Source organism: Chroicocephalus ridibundus, chromosome 4 (genome assembly GCF_963924245.1).
Source record: "Chroicocephalus ridibundus chromosome 4, bChrRid1.1, whole genome shotgun sequence".
In the NCBI taxonomy this organism is placed as follows: domain Eukaryota; kingdom Metazoa; phylum Chordata; class Aves; order Charadriiformes; family Laridae; genus Chroicocephalus; species Chroicocephalus ridibundus.
Genome location: NC_086287.1, coordinates 64,579,757 through 64,596,211, shown reverse-complemented (window position 1 = coordinate 64,596,211; position 16,455 = coordinate 64,579,757). Strand labels below are relative to the sequence as shown.

General features: G+C 44.9%; 1 protein-coding gene across 3 annotated transcripts in view; it reads left to right on the top strand.

The window, feature by feature from the left end:
- Positions 1 to 11,060, top strand: part of RHOJ (ras homolog family member J) — a 64,712-nt gene extending 53,652 nt beyond the window's left edge. Inside the window, exons 4-6 of one of the 3 annotated variants that reach the window (XR_010070853.1) lie at positions 1,237 to 1,332; positions 2,526 to 4,619; positions 9,042 to 11,060. Coding sequence is in view for 1 of the 3 variants with exons in the window: in XM_063333553.1 (XP_063189623.1) it covers positions 1,237 to 1,332; positions 2,526 to 2,672 (243 nt within the window). In the remaining 2 variants the exon portion in view is untranslated. Of the gene's footprint in view, positions 1 to 1,236; positions 1,333 to 2,525 lie in introns of all 3 variants that reach the window. The other 2 variants (XR_010070852.1, XM_063333553.1) reach the window with 2 other exon arrangements.
- The last annotated feature ends 5,395 nt before the right edge of the window (positions 11,061 to 16,455 follow it).

Sequence of the window (16,455 nt, the reverse complement as noted above, 5' to 3'; positions counted from 1 at the left end):
CGTGGGGGTCTTCAGGGCAAGGGGGCTCCTACTCCACCCCAGGAGTGGCAACAAGGCTGAGCTCTCTGGAAATGTTTCCTATTTAACTTCTTATGTGAAATGCATCCAGACTTCCCCACTGGAGGAAACCTCAGGGACTGGTAGTGGAAATCAACATGCAGATGTCCCATCATGCTAGTCACGACTGGCAAAATGTATCCCATCTTTTTATCGAAATGTATATTAAGGTGGCAACAAGGCATAAATATCTATAGGGAGAAAAGATTTCTGACAGGCCTTTAGTGAGGGGAAAAAAAACCATCAAAGTCTGTGGTTAGAAGTAGAAGCTAAACTTCAAAATAAATTTTAAGAGTAGGAATAATGAACCAAATGTCTTAGAGACATGGGAAGGAAATAGCCTCCCTCATGCTTTACATCAACATTGCAATTAGTGACTTGCTGTTCTGCTTGTGTTATAGTGGAAGTTAGACTAAACCATCAAACCACTTTATTTTGACCTTAAAATCTATGAATCTATCCATCAAATAAAAATGCCTTAAATATGGGTTTTGCTTCCAAGATACAGAGTGACTAGAGATTGTGAGAAGTAGGGATACAACTGTCTGGAAAATGTCCGAACACCGGACAGCAACCTAAGCCAAGTTAGAGAAACAGATCAAATTCTGGTCAAAACCAAAATCTTCATGCCGTAGGAAAGTCCAATCATTCAAACACTGGCTTTGTTTTCCCCACTGGAATAATCTAAGACACCCATTTTAAAATAGAAGTATTACCCTTTGGATCACACGCTCTGAAAATGGATGGGTTTGAAATGCCAGGATGCTTCACTTCGATGTTTTCCATGGAAACAAAGGATTTTATTTCAAGTAAGTCAGACTGAGCTGTGTCTGTCTGGCCTGTCAGGGTGTTTTTCGGGTGATGCAGTGCAGGGTCGCTGCAGCCTCCCCTTCCAGTGTGGCTTCCACTAAACCACATCTTTACTTTACCACAGATATCTGAGCTGTGGCCCAAAAACCCATCAGTGAGAACTAATTCATGTTAAACAGAAGGGGAAAAAACCAAAAAGAACCAAAAAGGAAAATATATGTGCAACTGATTTCTGAAGTATCCTCTGAGGCCGGGGGGACAGATGCCCTTATGCAAGGACATGACTGTGGGTTTGTAAAGCTATGTATATCTGCCTCAAGAATTACAGCGAGGTGGTACTCAGCACAAGGTTTGTGTATTTTCTACTAGATTGATCTCCGGGATGATCCCAAAACTTTGGCTCGGCTGCTTTACATGAAGGAGAAACCACTCACCTACGAGCACGGAGTGAAGCTAGCGAAGGAGGTAATAGCTTTTTCTGAAGTCCCATGAAATCCACTGATCACAGCTTTCCATTGGGTTTGTTCCATTGAAGGTGAACTCCTCCAGGGCGCGTTGGTTGGTCCCAGCCAGAGATTAAAGCCTCTGTTCAAACAGGCTGGACCCAGGCACAGGCTGTGGCTCCTCAGCCTGCTGTTCTGCTGCAATACCCTATTGACCTCTAAGCAAAGCAGCAAGGTACACAGGGCAGCAGGTGGCAAATGGGCAAATTTTACTGCCTACTTTACCTGTAAAGTGTTTCTTGTTCAGGCTTCTGCCAGAAGGTGCACGCGGCAAACCCCTCTCTGCAGTCACCTCCTTCCAAACTCGTCCCTGTCCTTTACAAAAGCACAGACAAATTGATTCTCACTTATCCGTTGCACTTCAAGCAGGAGAGAGGGAGCTCCTGAAGTTTCTGAGCTATTGCACCTTCCTCCGAGAAGATAGGGGGATAAAAGCCCTCCCCAAGCCCTGAAATTCAGGCATCTGGACCCTAGCCATTTCCACCTCATATGCGGCAGGGGCTGTTAGAGGCTTTTGCCTTCAAAGGCGAGCGAAAGCATCCATTAGCAGAAGAAGCTGAGTAAGCAACAAGGTTGCTGAATAAGCTGAGACTGCTTTCCCAGGCCCCTGTGTGTGTTTGTGTCATACCAGCATGCCCAGGAGACTTGCATCTCGAGATGATGCTTCCCAGTTCCCGGATGCCAGCTGGAAGCCCTCCCCCAGGTAGCAGCTCCCTGACGTTGCAGGAGGCAGGACACAAGAGTGACAGGTCGGGGCAGAAGAGCCAAGTATATGAAGGGGTTCAGCTAACAACCCATCATCTCCTTGAAACCCTCCCCAGCTGCACAGTTGGGAGGCCAAGCTCCTGGTCCAGCACTCAACCTGGGTGCAGTCCCCCTCTCTCTGGAGGGTCGTACAGAGAATTTCAGCTCCCCGTTAACCCTCTGTGGTGAGATACTCGTGTTGGTGCTCAGCCCTGCTCCCTCGCTCAGGATGACCATCCGAGCTTGTTGCTTAATCCTATAGGCAGCCAGATACAAAACACAACAAAGACCTGACCCCCTTTCTAAAGGTCTGGGCTTCCCTCCGTGTCAGGACATGTAAAATGTTGATGGAACAGGGTCGCTCTGTCTCTCCCAGCAGTGGGTACTCACATTTTCTCTCCTCTCTTTCAGATTGGAGCACAGTGCTATCTGGAATGCTCAGCCCTCACACAGAAAGGCCTTAAGACTGTCTTTGATGAAGCCATCCTGACTATTTTCCACCCCAAGAAGAAGAAGAAGCGTTGTGCAAAGTGCCACCGCTGCTGCACCCTTGTGTGAAGTCACTTGGAAAGAAAAGTGAGATGAGTTCAATGAAACCAAGCAGGTTAGAAAGGCAATGAAGGTCACATGCAACTGAAATGGGGAACATGACCAGAAAGGGGTCCTTCTTACCCAAATATAGGAGCCCTCCGTTCTGTGAAACCTCCAAGCTGTATCACACTAGGCCAACTCATGTCTATGTGCTTTCCTAACCCTCCAGAGTTGTATGCAGCCTGCTCCCACTACTGCAGGCTGCACTGAGCCAACAGAAACCAGGATGCCTGATCCTGCTTGACTCCTCACCTTAGGAATGGGGTGAAGGTGCCGTGTGGAAAAAGAACTGAAGGTGGTAAAAGAAACAAAAGCACCTCCATTTATGGCCTTAAGCAAGAACTGATCAAAATTAGGAATTTGCAGTACTTCTTAGAAATTGAATCTGAATTGACTGAGAGCACATGGAGATCTGTAGAAATCTAATATGTAAGCTATAGGTAGGACATACTTCTAAATTACTCTTCTTTTATAAGACTCGCTGGTTCAAGATATACTGTAGTTTGTTCAGACCACATGGAAGCAAAGATGGAGTGATTCCAGTTTGTTTTCACTTAATGGTGAAACTTCACAGCGTCAGGATGTTGCTGCACCCAAGCTATCAAAATGGATCAACACTTACCTCCAGACTTAAGGAATGTTCTTACAACAAAAAAATGCAAATAGCTGTATTTTTACAGGGGAATGTTCACGCTGAGCCATGTTTCCATAAGCTGGGAAAGGAAGAACAGAGTTGTAGCATTAATGTACTGAAACAAAGAAATTCTGCCACCAAAGAACATTGCCCTGGACGTGAAATAGCAGCGTGGAACAATCTCCCTTCCAAACTGAGACCATGAGCGAGACACATTGCCATGGCAACTGAAAATTTACCTTATAGATCAGCTGGATTTCTACATCTCACCCAGCAGACAAAAATAGCAAAACCAAAAAGCCAAAGGTCATACTGACTTCCAGTGCTTTAAGGTGATCTGATTGCCTTAAAAATTATATATTATTTTTTTAATGCAGTATCTCATGTAAAAAATCTCATCAAAGTGGAGTTGTAAACACGTTGATTTATTGTAGCCTCCCTTCTCCCATTCATTTCTTCTTTCTTTGCTCCCATTTTTCCATCTTCGTTGCCGTGAGTGCTGTGTAAGTTGCAACGTGGCTGCAGTCCTCAGGAGTGAACTTTCAGACGAGCGGCAGGCAACGGGCTGCAGCCGAGAGCGCAGAGATGGGAAGCGCAGCCCGTCAGAGAAGAGAAGCTGGCCTGTTGGCTCTCTTTGCCATTGAAGAAAGCATGCCTTTTCGCTAAAGCCTCTCCAGGGAGCCTGTACTTTTGCACATCACAGCAACACAGACGCTCAGAGGTGAACTCGAAGGGCGTCTCGTTACTTGCCTCCGCCTTCGGGTACCCTGGCAATGCCATGAGACTGTCTGGTTATGGATTTCATTCCCCAAGCGGAAAGTCCCAGTGCCAGCAAATATAGATTTGAAAACCTCGGATGTAACTCCTTGCAAAAGCAGTGTCTGTAGTCAGCATTTCCAGAAGTGCTAGGAGTAAGCAAGTAACGACAGTGCACCCTCCCATCCCGGGGACACGCGCCCTGTGCCCCCCCGCGCCCCACTCCAGGCCGCTGCCAGCCCACTCCTCTTCTGCAGCACAGTAGTGTGGCTGAGGACACACACGCAGCCAGAAAAACTCTCGTGATTAGTGATGAATTATAGACCCGGTGTTACTCTGAGCAATTAGCGACTTCAGCAGGACTCCAGGAACTGCACCCTTGGCGCAGGGAAGGGAAGAAGCAGGATGCAGTGCCTAATCCTGCAGTCATCGAGGCTTACGGATCCAAGCTCCTTCTTTAGCACAAATTCAATTTACCATGGACACCTACAGAAACCAGCTCCGACAACCCAAAATGTTTCCAGGTAGAAATCAACTGTTCTCTCCGACAAAAGTGATCAAATTCGAGGCAAATGCCTTGTTGCTGTTACCCAGCCAGCTTTCACTCATCATCTCTTTCCTGCTGCACATAAGCATGGATGAAGACAGAGGTGTGCTAAATCAAAGACAGGCAAAAGAAACACTTCCTCACTGCTGGCATTCTTTGGGCATATTTTATATTGGGTTTTGTTATGTCCCAGGCATTTGCTTCGAATGGACTGGCTGATAAAGCACAGCTCCGAGGGAGGGCAGTGCTGAAGCCCGGTGAAGGGGCTCGTGTGGTGCCGCAGAGGCTGTGTTGCCATCCCCGGGCAGAGCAGTGAGTATTGGCGCAGCTGGGGCGCTGGCAGTCAGCTGAACTGTGACATGTAATGAGATATTAGAGGAGTATGGGGAAAACCAGGAGTGGACTAAATAAATAAGTATTTAGGGAATGTGTGTTGGCTTACAACATGACTAGAAGTCCACTGAAACCAAAAAAGAAAAAAAAAAAAAAAGCTTTCAACAGATTCAGATTTCAGAGAAAATTAGAGCTTCGCTGTACTGCCATTTACTTCAGTGGAAATAAAATAGGATTATTACTTTGTTTTAGCGCGTGTAGGTTGCTGTAGAGTGCTAGCCTATATAGAATTCTCTGGTTAAAGTAAGTGAAGTCTGTTTTAGCTGAAGTGCAATGCAAACACTCAGGTTGGGGCTGCCAGATATTCTTAGAGCTTCAGAAAATAGAGGAAATAGAAATCCAGACTGACAGCTGAGCTCATCATAAGATAATGAGCACACTGGAAAAGTGCAATATAGCATTCCCGGCATGCATCAGATAAAGCCACAAATAATCAAATGATATTTTTGTGTGCCACCGAGTGTCAGGGGTGTCTATTAATGCTAATGGGATGGCATAGGATAGGCATATAAAATCAAAAATCGAATAGGAAGCTGTAGCATTAACATAACTGCAGTGGTTCGAGGAAAATTAATGAAAAATATATGGTGATGTAGAAACTAAAATGCTACTGTGCTAACGTATTAAACTGCAGCACCCTGCACAAATCATTGCATAGCAGTGAAAGCAGATACAAAAGTATTAATATGCATCCAAAAAATGTTAAGACTAATCAGGATTTTATTTGCACTTACAAAACCAAGCACATCAAGTTTGTGAGGCAGCAAAATTTCAAGTTTTTCAAGATGACTGTGACCAAAATTTGACATGTGGGAGCTGCAAGGGAGGGAGGGTGGTCACAATCCACTGAGAAATGGCCTCTGCACTCCATTTGTTTTTGATTTCTCTTCCAACAAAAATAAATGTCTTTAAAATAGCCATGGTTAATGCAGGTCCCATAAACATTATTCCTGTGTTAGGTAATGTACACACACTTATCCATGCAATGTGGCACTTACTCAAGGGTCTGCCCTGTTACACTATTATTTTGGGGAGGCAGGAATAGCACAGGCCAACGGGCTTTAGAAAGGGATTGTAGGAAGATGTAAGGAGGGTCATTGACTATCTGGCAAGTCATACCTAATACCTTTTCTAAAAGCCAACAGATGGTGTGTGAACAGGCAGCAAAGCTTATTTCCAGAAATTTCAAAACACCAGGCACAGTGCAAGCGCAGGCATAAGGCAACAGATACAAACTGCAAGTTATTTTCAAGCACCATTAGTAACAAGAAAAGAAAATCAATAAAGGACTGCCAGGTGAAATTCTCACTGTAAGATGAGCTAGAAATCAGACCCTAACTTCACCGTCAAAGGAACGTGGTTAGGAGAGTCATAAAGGCTGTAAACCATCCCGGGAACCTATTTGACAGTGTCCTCTTAATGCAATTAATGTCAAAACCTTTCCTGACAGAGCTGCCTTTGCTAATAGTCTGCTATCATTTCAAAAGCACTGACAATTTACAAGAAATCTGCTAGATCCTGTAAAAGCCATCTCCTTTGGCCTCTTCTGAAACCTTAATGTTCTACCAGGAGTTGTTAACCTGAAGCTGTAGTTTCAAACGGAGCTCCCAAAGGGTTTTCATGCCAACTCCTGCAAGGAGATATTAAAGATATTAGGTATTAGAGAGATATCTCAAGACATTCGAGAGTTTTTATCACATTAAAACAACCTACAGATGCCTCTGCCCTTCAGAGAACTGCTAAAACACCAGGCCAGTGGAACTGGGGCAATCCTGTGCTATATCACCACTTCCAGCATGACCTGAAGGAGGCCTCACAAAGATTTCCACAGTTTGTCCTGTGCCACCCAGAGCTCAGAAAAGTTGGGGAGAATGCAGAAACAAGGCTCTAACCCCACACAGGTCCGTCCGGGAGCATTTGTTCAACCAGGTGTAAGTCCCATGTACTTATATCCTCGAGGAGTGGTGGACAGCAGTTCTCCAGATGAGCTCCCCCTGGTTGTCCTATGTACCAAACGCTCCCAGACCTTCTCTCACTGCCCTGTAAATATCTGCTATTACAGTATGTAGCTCATGTAGAACAACCAACTACAAGCTCTTGCCTCGCATTGCCTTGAATTAGGCATAATGTGAATTTTTCCCTCAACTTCCACATGTGCTGGGTCCTGTTGCAAATCTTCTTCTTCCTAGTGGGAACTGCAACATTCACTCTGAGTCCAGCATGACAATCAAAACAATTATTTCAGCAGCCATCATTAATATTTCTCACCTTTTTTCTCTTTCAAAGCACTGCTTCAGTTCAAAATAAACACAGAATTAAATCTAGCGCTGCATCTTAATCTGCAATAAAGCTATTCCAAATACTTTTACTAAGGGATGGATTTTGTCAGTCTCCCTCATACTGAAGAGCATCTTACTTCACAAGGAATTGTCTCCAGCTTCCTCGTGTCTCGTTCAATCCCAATGATACTGCTGGTGTAAATGAGGGAGGCTGAATATGGCCATTGGTGACCTGCCCTTGTAGTTAAGATACAACAAAATCTCTTCTAACTGCTCTAGTATTGGTGCCCTGTCCCCCCCCGAAAGCAGTGATTTCCCATTCCCCATACACTGTACAAATCACCTGGTGTTCTGTTGTGCTCGGTACCACAACCTGTCTGGTATCTGCCACCTCTGAGGTAGGGAAGAACTAAGAAATGAGTTGGGAAAGGAGACAAGCCTTGGGCTTGCCGCTACACAAACCAAACAGGACTCCCCCAGAAACAATCCCGGCAACGCAACTCTAGGGAAGTGGCTAAAAACCCACCCGAGGGTGGGAAAATCACTGTAGCAAACAAAGCAACAGGGAACAAACATTTCACTACCAGTGACTGTTGACAAGGATGCATGGGCTTTACTTCCCATTGACAGCAAAGTGTCAAGATCTCATCCAAGATATTGTCCCAAGATTCCAGAGACCTAATTTGAGAACCTTTCACAGGAGCTTGGAAAAGGTTGCAGATGTTCTTGCAAACAACTTCTATTGCTGCCTCCCTTCATCACACCCAACCTCATACGCAGCAAGTGATACAGTGGCCAGTTACACCAATTATATGCGTCTAGCAGATTTATTTTCACCATGCAAGCTGCCATGTCCTTACAGAAACGTCCCTCTAATTCAGACATGAAAGATGCCCGTTTGCTTACACAGCTGGCTTACAGCCTGTGACCTTTTCTGTAGCTCTTTTCCCCAAGTGGCACAGCAAATACCTCTTGATTCACCATACTGAAACTTCATCTGGATTAAAAATAAATTGCAATGATATCAATCTGTCTCAAGCCAGGCTCGTTTAAAAGCATATTTGTCTTCTCCAGCAAAGCAATCAACATACGCTCATGTTGGCTCAGGGAACATTTGTTCAATAAACAGGTAGAATGCAGGAATCTTGCTGCATACGCCTTTCTCCCCGTATTTTCCTTTTCCCTGAAGAGGATTTGTGGCACATTTTATCATACATTAAAAAAATATATATCTGGAAATAACAGAACCTTTTCTTGGTTCACAATTGTATAGGACGGGAGGAGCATCTGCTGTGACAGGAGGTGGGCATGGAGTGAGCTATGTCAGATAACTTGAGCTCTACGTAAAAATGAAGACAAATTTCTACTATAAATGTTTATTTTTCTCTTAGTGAACAAAGACCCTCTGAAAGCAGGAAAAAACCTCCCACTGATTTTGGTAGTGGCTTGTGATCTCAGCTGTCTTCACCTATCAAAACAAAACATGAATAGAAATATTTTGCATCAAAAAGTTGGGACAAAAACACCAATTAGAAGTAATGAATGCAATAGAATAACATCGACACTTCTGCTCTGGGGCAGAGCTGCAAAATCAGGGCCCAGGACATAATTGGCAATTATGACAGTTTGATCCTAAAACTTAAATTTTATTTTCAGATGTTAAGGGGACACCAATAACTAGGATGAAAAAAATCTTCAAATTCTCTTTTTTTTTTGTTTTGTTTCAGTTAAAGCTTTCAGAACCATGTGAACAAGAATATCTTTTTCCTGGGGAGTTCCAGGAACCCCACCAGAACAGCAAAAAGAGCCAGAACCTCCTTGTAAGAGTTCACAAATCCATATATCACAGAGCAAAAAGCAAAAATCATATGAATTGCTGTCAATGGTGAAAAATCTCTTTAACTTAGGAAATATGTTAACAAAAATAACTCTGAGGATGATCCCCACCCCTCCTTCCAGAACGTGCAGACCATAATGCAGTGTTTGGCTGCTGCTTCTAACTATAATTTTAGGGTGGGATTTTCAAAGATGCCGTATGTTGGCTTCATTTCAATTCTTATGAAGACAATGGAAAATTTCAATGGGGTCCACACATGACTAATGTGGAAAGCATTTCAGAGTCTACATTTCCTCCTTTTCTGCCCTTTGTCGTGGCTGACCAACCTTTGAGCACACAGATACACCGAGCCAGGTCCAAGAATCTCTTCTACCTTTTGGCTGCTGGTTGTGGACTCCTGAAAGAAGTTAGGCACCTGGAGATTTTGCTGATCTGATCTTTAGCTTGAGCTTTGGAGACTGGATTTGTAACTCCTCTTTTCAAACACTACTGAGGCTGAAGATGAAAATGATTACATTAACAGCGTAACATTCAAGACAAACGGGTATCTTTGCTGAGTTGGACACTGCACTCATTGCTGTCACTTAATTTGATCTCATCCCATTCGGGATGCCAGATTTAATTTTGCATTTGGTTTTGCCAAAGATCAGTTTGAGCTCTCGCTGATATCAACTCTGGTGAATTTTGACGTTGATCAGAGGTTAATGAATTCAGAGTAAACAGTTGTCATCTGTCTACAGTTTCCAGATCTTCCAGCACAACAGTTATTTGTACTGATAACGTAGAAGTTTTTGTCTGATGTCTGTCAAAGTAGTTTGGATGTAAGCCATATCCATAGTATGACCGTCTTATCTTCTCTCCCAACACTTTTCCCCAAAACAGGCAGCTGCTCTAACTGCATTACAGAACTGGCAGGCACTGAACTGCCTTGTCAGTGTGGCGTAAATGAGCCCAAACTTTCTGCAAACTTGTAAATATTAATTCATTAATAAGCAATAACATAACGCTATGTGAGAGGGGAAAGACACTGGCAAAGTCTTCTTCGCTTATGAGCAGAAGTGATCTAAGGTGGTGAGCCCACACCGCCAGGTGGGAAATGCTACAGAGCAAGGCGTAGCACGGTGCCCATGCTGCCCAGCAAGTATGGCGTGAGCCCGGCCAAAGGGCTCAGAAGTGCCTCCGTGGAGTCACACCAGGATAACTGGGGCTCAGCAGCACCTTGAGACTGGGAGGGCATCAAAGAAGGCTGCAAACAGGAGCAGAGAGATGGGCCAGACTGTCCTCGAGTGCAAGGATAACTGAGTACAGTTAAATCTTTTATGATGTTGATGCACTTGCCAAATACCCGCATTTCACTGCAAAGAGATTCTCTGCTCCCCTGAGAACACAAAGACAAGAAAATTTCTCTCCTTTCTTTTTGCATATTACTTCAGCAATATCTAAAGTAACAGTGCAACAAGTTACTCTAATTGAGTTTGTTTGTGAAGCAGATGTAATGACCTTAGCACAAATCGGGACCGAACACATCAGTCAGTTCTTACCAGGTTAAGAAGAAGTTATTTACTTGATGTGTGCAACTGAATTTTTCTCTCTTAAAAGTTGCTGTGTGCAATATCACTGGAGTATGGGGCTGGTAAAACCAAAGGATGAGTACTAAAACATTATGTCTGACTTTTGAGTGATATATCTTTTTTCAAATACTACCCAAATCTTCAGAATTCATGTCAAAGCAATAAAATTTCAAACCAAGGAAACTCAGTTTTCCAGCAATTATGTTTTCATAGTTTAAAAATCATGTAAACAGTATTAGTTTCCTATTTACAGCACATGATTCTGTATTCTTTTGCTTAGCCTCTTTTAAACATGTAATTATTGTATATTGTAACTGCACATTAATATCGTCTATTGTACATAGTTTATTTTAACAAAATAAATGTATTACTAAGTATTTTGACAGCAACATTTTGAGAAGGTGTGATGCTCTGTTTATTTTCCCAGATGCTAATCACATACACTTTGCACGACATTATCGGGTAGGAAAAACACATACTAACACATAGGACTGCTTTTGGATGGTCCAGGAACTACCCACCCCAGCAAAAAGTCACACAGGAGGTGACACTGCAGAGGTTTGCTCATGTCGGGCATGTTCTTTTTGGGAAACTGCTGCTTAACCAAATTCTCTGCAGCCTGGAAAGATGGGAAGGTGGAGATGTGGGACCTGCAGGTCTGGCTCCCCGCTGGCACACAGCCTGCGGCTCACCCTGGTCCCGAGGTATCCCTCAGTGACCAGACTGGAGATGTTTAGTCACCCGTCTTCCACAAATATTAAGGCAGTTGGTTGGTTGCTCTTTCAGATATAACTTCTTTTTATTATTTTCCTAAGGGGTTCTTGGCATGACTGTCTGTGGTCTCCACTGTGATGTCATAGCACCACAAATGATTTTTTTTTTTTCCCCTTGAGTGAATATTTAAAGTGTTTTGGAGAGAAGCCATCATGCAGCAGCCTAGGAGGCACTGGAGCTCTCTTGGTAGAGCAACTAGGAGAAGCGTTAGCCCAAGCACCAGGAGTTTTGAGGGGAGTTTGTTACTCCCTGACAACCCTAGCACATGGATAACAAAACCTTCCAACAAACCCTTACTGACGGCAAGGAAGATGATGAGCTATGTAATCTTCGGCCCAGCAGACAGGGCAGGGAGAGGCAGCAGAGAAAGCGAAATGCTTAAAGGGCTGAAGTTACTTGAGGAAAGACAGCCCTTAAATGCTGGACTGGAATCAAGAATATGACTGGCTCTAGTCTTCCAGGGATTCAGTGCAGAAATGTGGATCTTCTTTATTAAAAAAAAAAAAAAAAAAAAAGATAGTGCCTTTGTTACCTAGCTTTTCAACTCCATTGATTGCGAGACCAGAAACCATCCCATTGACCAGCTAAGTCTGGTCTTCAAATTAAGACCATAAATCCTACCATTCCTGAACAATGTCCCTAATACTGATTGGGCTAAATCAAGTTTTGCCAGAGAAAGGCTCTTTTCATGTTCCCGCAGCTTGTGAACCTCAGCAGGCTGAACCAGACCCTGCCCGTGGCACAGAGCAATTGACAAAAGGTGGCAAGGTCTATTCCTAATAAAAAGGCACTGCAGCCCAAATCCCTGGCTGCTATAAATGGATATGTCCCCAGAGGAGCCAGGACGATTCAAGAGGGGACAGTATATGGCCTGGAATATGTCTAATTTACCTGCCCCTGGGGGAAGCTGGTATCAGTCACCAGACTTTCCACGGCCAGACTTCCTCCGTGAAGAAGCAGCGAGGAAGACCTGCTCATCTGGGCTTCACAACAAGGTGCCGAATGCGTCCTCCAGAGCAGAAATTTCCTAAACTGCTGCCTGCTAAAGCTGGGTGGATAGAGCTGGGGAAGGATACCTCTATACAGCCCAGATGCTTTTACCTTTCCCTCAGCATCTCCTGCTGGCTACTGTCAGCGGCAGGATATCGGGCGACACAGCCCTTTGCTCCGACCCGGGTGGCGGTTCCTCTCTTTTCATGTGTTTACAATGAGAGCAGGAGGGAGCTGCCTGCCCCATCCCCAAAAGGGAAATACAGTCAACGCAGAAAACATTTGTCCGGGGAGGCTTCCTGCCCTCTCCCCCACTGTAACTCAGGTTTGAAGACAGGGTAAAATACACTGATTTCTGACATGGTCAGCACAGCAGGAAGAGTAGCTGAAATTCAAGACCCAGTGGACTTTTGCAGCCATCATGTAACAGGAAAGTATTGTCAAAAATCAAAGCACTGCAGGACTGTTACTATAGCTGTTCAGCTTCAAAGAGCCAAAACAAACCTGAGAAATTGAGTGCTGTGCAGGATACAGATATGACTCATCGCAAGGGACCTTGCAGCCCATACGCTCCAAAACACTCCAGGAAGAAGAAAATCAACTGTATCATCACTGCCAGTGTCGAGAAGGCAAACTGAGGCACAAACAAATCCACTGATTTGCCCCTGCTCACCTGACATGTGTACGGCAGAGCCAAGAGCCAAGCACAGTCCCCAGGTTGTACAGTCATGCCTTCTCCATATCTGCTCCCTCTCCTTTCCGAGCAGGTAGATGCAACCATCTCCCTTCTTACAGAAAGCCTTTCAACTGGAGCAGGTATTTCAAGCTGGGGCTGCAGAGCTGTGAATGGTTCAACACTGAGGCTTTGCGACGGAGCTTCTCTCTGGCCACGCTTTGCTCCCTGCTTTGCATGTACAGTTCTCCCAGGGAAGTCAGCTTCCCCTAACTCACACAGAGCAAAATTCCTTTCCCTTGTTCTTAGGTAGTGAACGTCATGCTAGGTTGAATGTGCAGTGCCAAATGACACTTTCAAGAGGTCCACATCGCAGTCAGTGAGGATTTTTGTCTGGTGCTGGTGGTCGGTGTCCAGGTGAAGGGGACAACCAACATGCTACAAAAAAGCAGGAGGGGTTTTCATGGGAGATGTGACAGCCTTTGTGCACAAAAGACAAAAGGGCTGTTTAACTGCTTCGGACAGGTGGGATGGTGAGATTTTAATCAGTGGCTTTGAGGAGCATTAAATGCCCTCAGGGAGATGAAGGTGGCCTGGGAAGAGTCTTCTCATGCTCTGAAATGTGTGGGCTGCTTTGACTGCCTGCAGATGCTGAGCAGGACGTACCATCCCAGCTGCGGCATAAAGGCTGCAAAAGCCAAAAAAAAAAAATGGTCGCAAGTATAAAAAATCGGTGGGAATTCAGCAGAATAAAGACCTAGTAGTGTAAGAACTGCTGGAGAAAAATCCCCAGATTTGCAATTAGCAGTGGCAGGCATCAAGTTGGCTCCTTTAACCTCACTGGGGTGTGCCCACCTGTGGGAACCCAGCAGAGCTGGACAGAGAAGGCTGGGCACCAGTCAGATGGGTTGGTGGGCTCTGGCATTGGCTGTACTTTTGTCACCCACAGCAAATGCATAGAACCTCCACTGACTTTTGCTCTCCTCCTTAAAAGACTGTCTAGAAGTGTTAGCTGGGCTTCAGTCAATACATCCTTCCCACTCTCCCTCTTCCGCCTCCCAGTCTGGCTGCTACTGCATCAGTCAAAGCCCCCCCTTCACACCCAGCAGTGTTTCCTTCTGAACACTTGCTGAGGTTTCTACTATCTCACCGTATCTGGGTACAGCCCTTATTTCCTGTTGGCTGCAAAGGAAGGAAGTTTGCCACTTTCTAACCCTACTTCTAAGCCTGAGATGATAGAACAGCCAGACTCCGTGAGAGAAATCCAGCCAAGGAAATGACTTCAGCATCGAGGAGATGTTTTGCAGGTGTTCCCAGCTCTAGCAAAGAGCTTGCAGGAACTTATAGATATTCTACGTGAGAAAACTCTATGCATAGATAGAGAGGGACACGTTGCTTTAAATTGTTTTCTTACTACAATTTCGAGGTTTATTAAGGACACAAGATAATTTGCAGGTTTCCCATAATACTTGTGATGCCAGTTAGAATAATAACAAGAACAGATGGACTGTGAGATGCAATTTGAAAAAAAAAAAAAAAACAAAAAAACACAAGCACTTTTTTAAAGGCAGCTAACCTCAGCAGCAGCAGCAAACTGCTCCTGCTGCTGTTTGACACGGCGGTCTCTATGCAGAATTACAGAAGGCAGAGCGATGAAATTCCCTCCTTCCTATTCAACCACACTGCAGCTTTTACAATTCCACAGACAAAAAGAAAAAGAAAAAAAAAAAAGTGACAGCAACCAACAAACTACAGTTTACATTAAATCTGTCTCAGTGAGAACAGGACACTTGGGGAAGGTTCAAGCATGCATCCTTGGAAATGAAGGCAACTGCATCCAGAAGACAAGACACTTAATCTGGGGAAGGCAGGTGCTGATATTACTCTCAGCAGCAATTCTCTCCCAATGGCTATCTGAGAATGTGACTTTGTTTTGTAAGCTCCCATGAGCCCCCTCTCACTTGGCAAATCTTCCTGTTTTCACATAATTTCCCATTTTGTTCAGGGGAGAAATGAGAGATGAACATGGATCTGTCCTCCTCCAGGTGGGAACCAGAGGACAAAGGATCATACATGGCTGTGGTCACCAGGGGGCTGTTGCAGCAGATCCCAGGTGTCCCCTAGTTTGTAAATAGCGTGTCTGAGGAGGTGTGAACCATTCCTTCGCATGTCTGCTCTCTTTCCTGTCCTGGGCTTGTCTCACCCACGTTGACCACGTTACTTGGCCACTCCGCAGCTTTCCTGCGAGCACATCTAGCTGCCCCCCAGCTCTGTGTGCATCCTTGGAGGAGCAGGTCTCCATGGAGCTGAGCAGCGCAGGGAAGTGTGGGAACACCCTCTGTAGTCCTCTGTTTCCCACCACCTCAGCCAGGGGCTCACTGAAACCAAACCACGATCATCGCGTTTTGGCTTGGGCCCCCCAGGTCTGGGAAGTGTCAGGAGAGGCTCCTTGGGCTCTGCGGAGTCTCACTGATTTTATATGAAGTCAATTCCCCTCCTATCCCTGGACAAAAGCAGATGGGAAAACATACAATTTGGGGTTTACAGATTTAACATGTTTCTTGTTTCAAGGAATTGTCTCCTGCAAGACAAGAATTTCTCAACGGAATAGCTCCAATTAAGCAAATCACTGAAATATGTGCTTAACTGTAAAAATCCACTGATATTAAGCAAAACACTTAATCATGAGCTTAAGTACTTTGCTGGGTCAGGGCTGAATGTGCATTCACCCTAATTTCAAGGTAACAGTCTGGATACTTCTTTCCATTTCACTGGCCTGAAGGTCTTTTCTTTGACTGTTATTCCTGACATACTTCAGCGTAAGAAGAACTAACGGCGGGGGCGAGGTGGCAGAAATGTTGGCAATTGCATTTACGTTACCGGGAAGGAGCTAAAATCCGACAAGAACAAAGAGGCTGTTACACGGGGTGCAATGCCTTAGCGGCCTGTTTCCACCCACCCCCCACCCCCCACAGTGACTGTTTAGTCCATGTGCACTTTGTGCATGAAGAAAGGTCACACAGTGTGAAAAGCCTTTAAGGAAGGGAAACTGCATCATTATTTTTCCCCCAGAGGATTTGCTATTGTAAGGCTGTGTACTACATTTCTACAGCAATAACGCTTCGAACAGTATGAGGAGAGGGGATTTAGCCTCATCCGCCCAAAAAAGTCCATGATTAGGAGCATTACAGTGCGAGATCAACTTCTGGACCAACTTACACCCTCTGTAATGCTGGGGAGGGTATGAAGCCAGGGAAGAATTTGGCCCCTCCTTGCCTGACCTGGGAAAGGAGAGC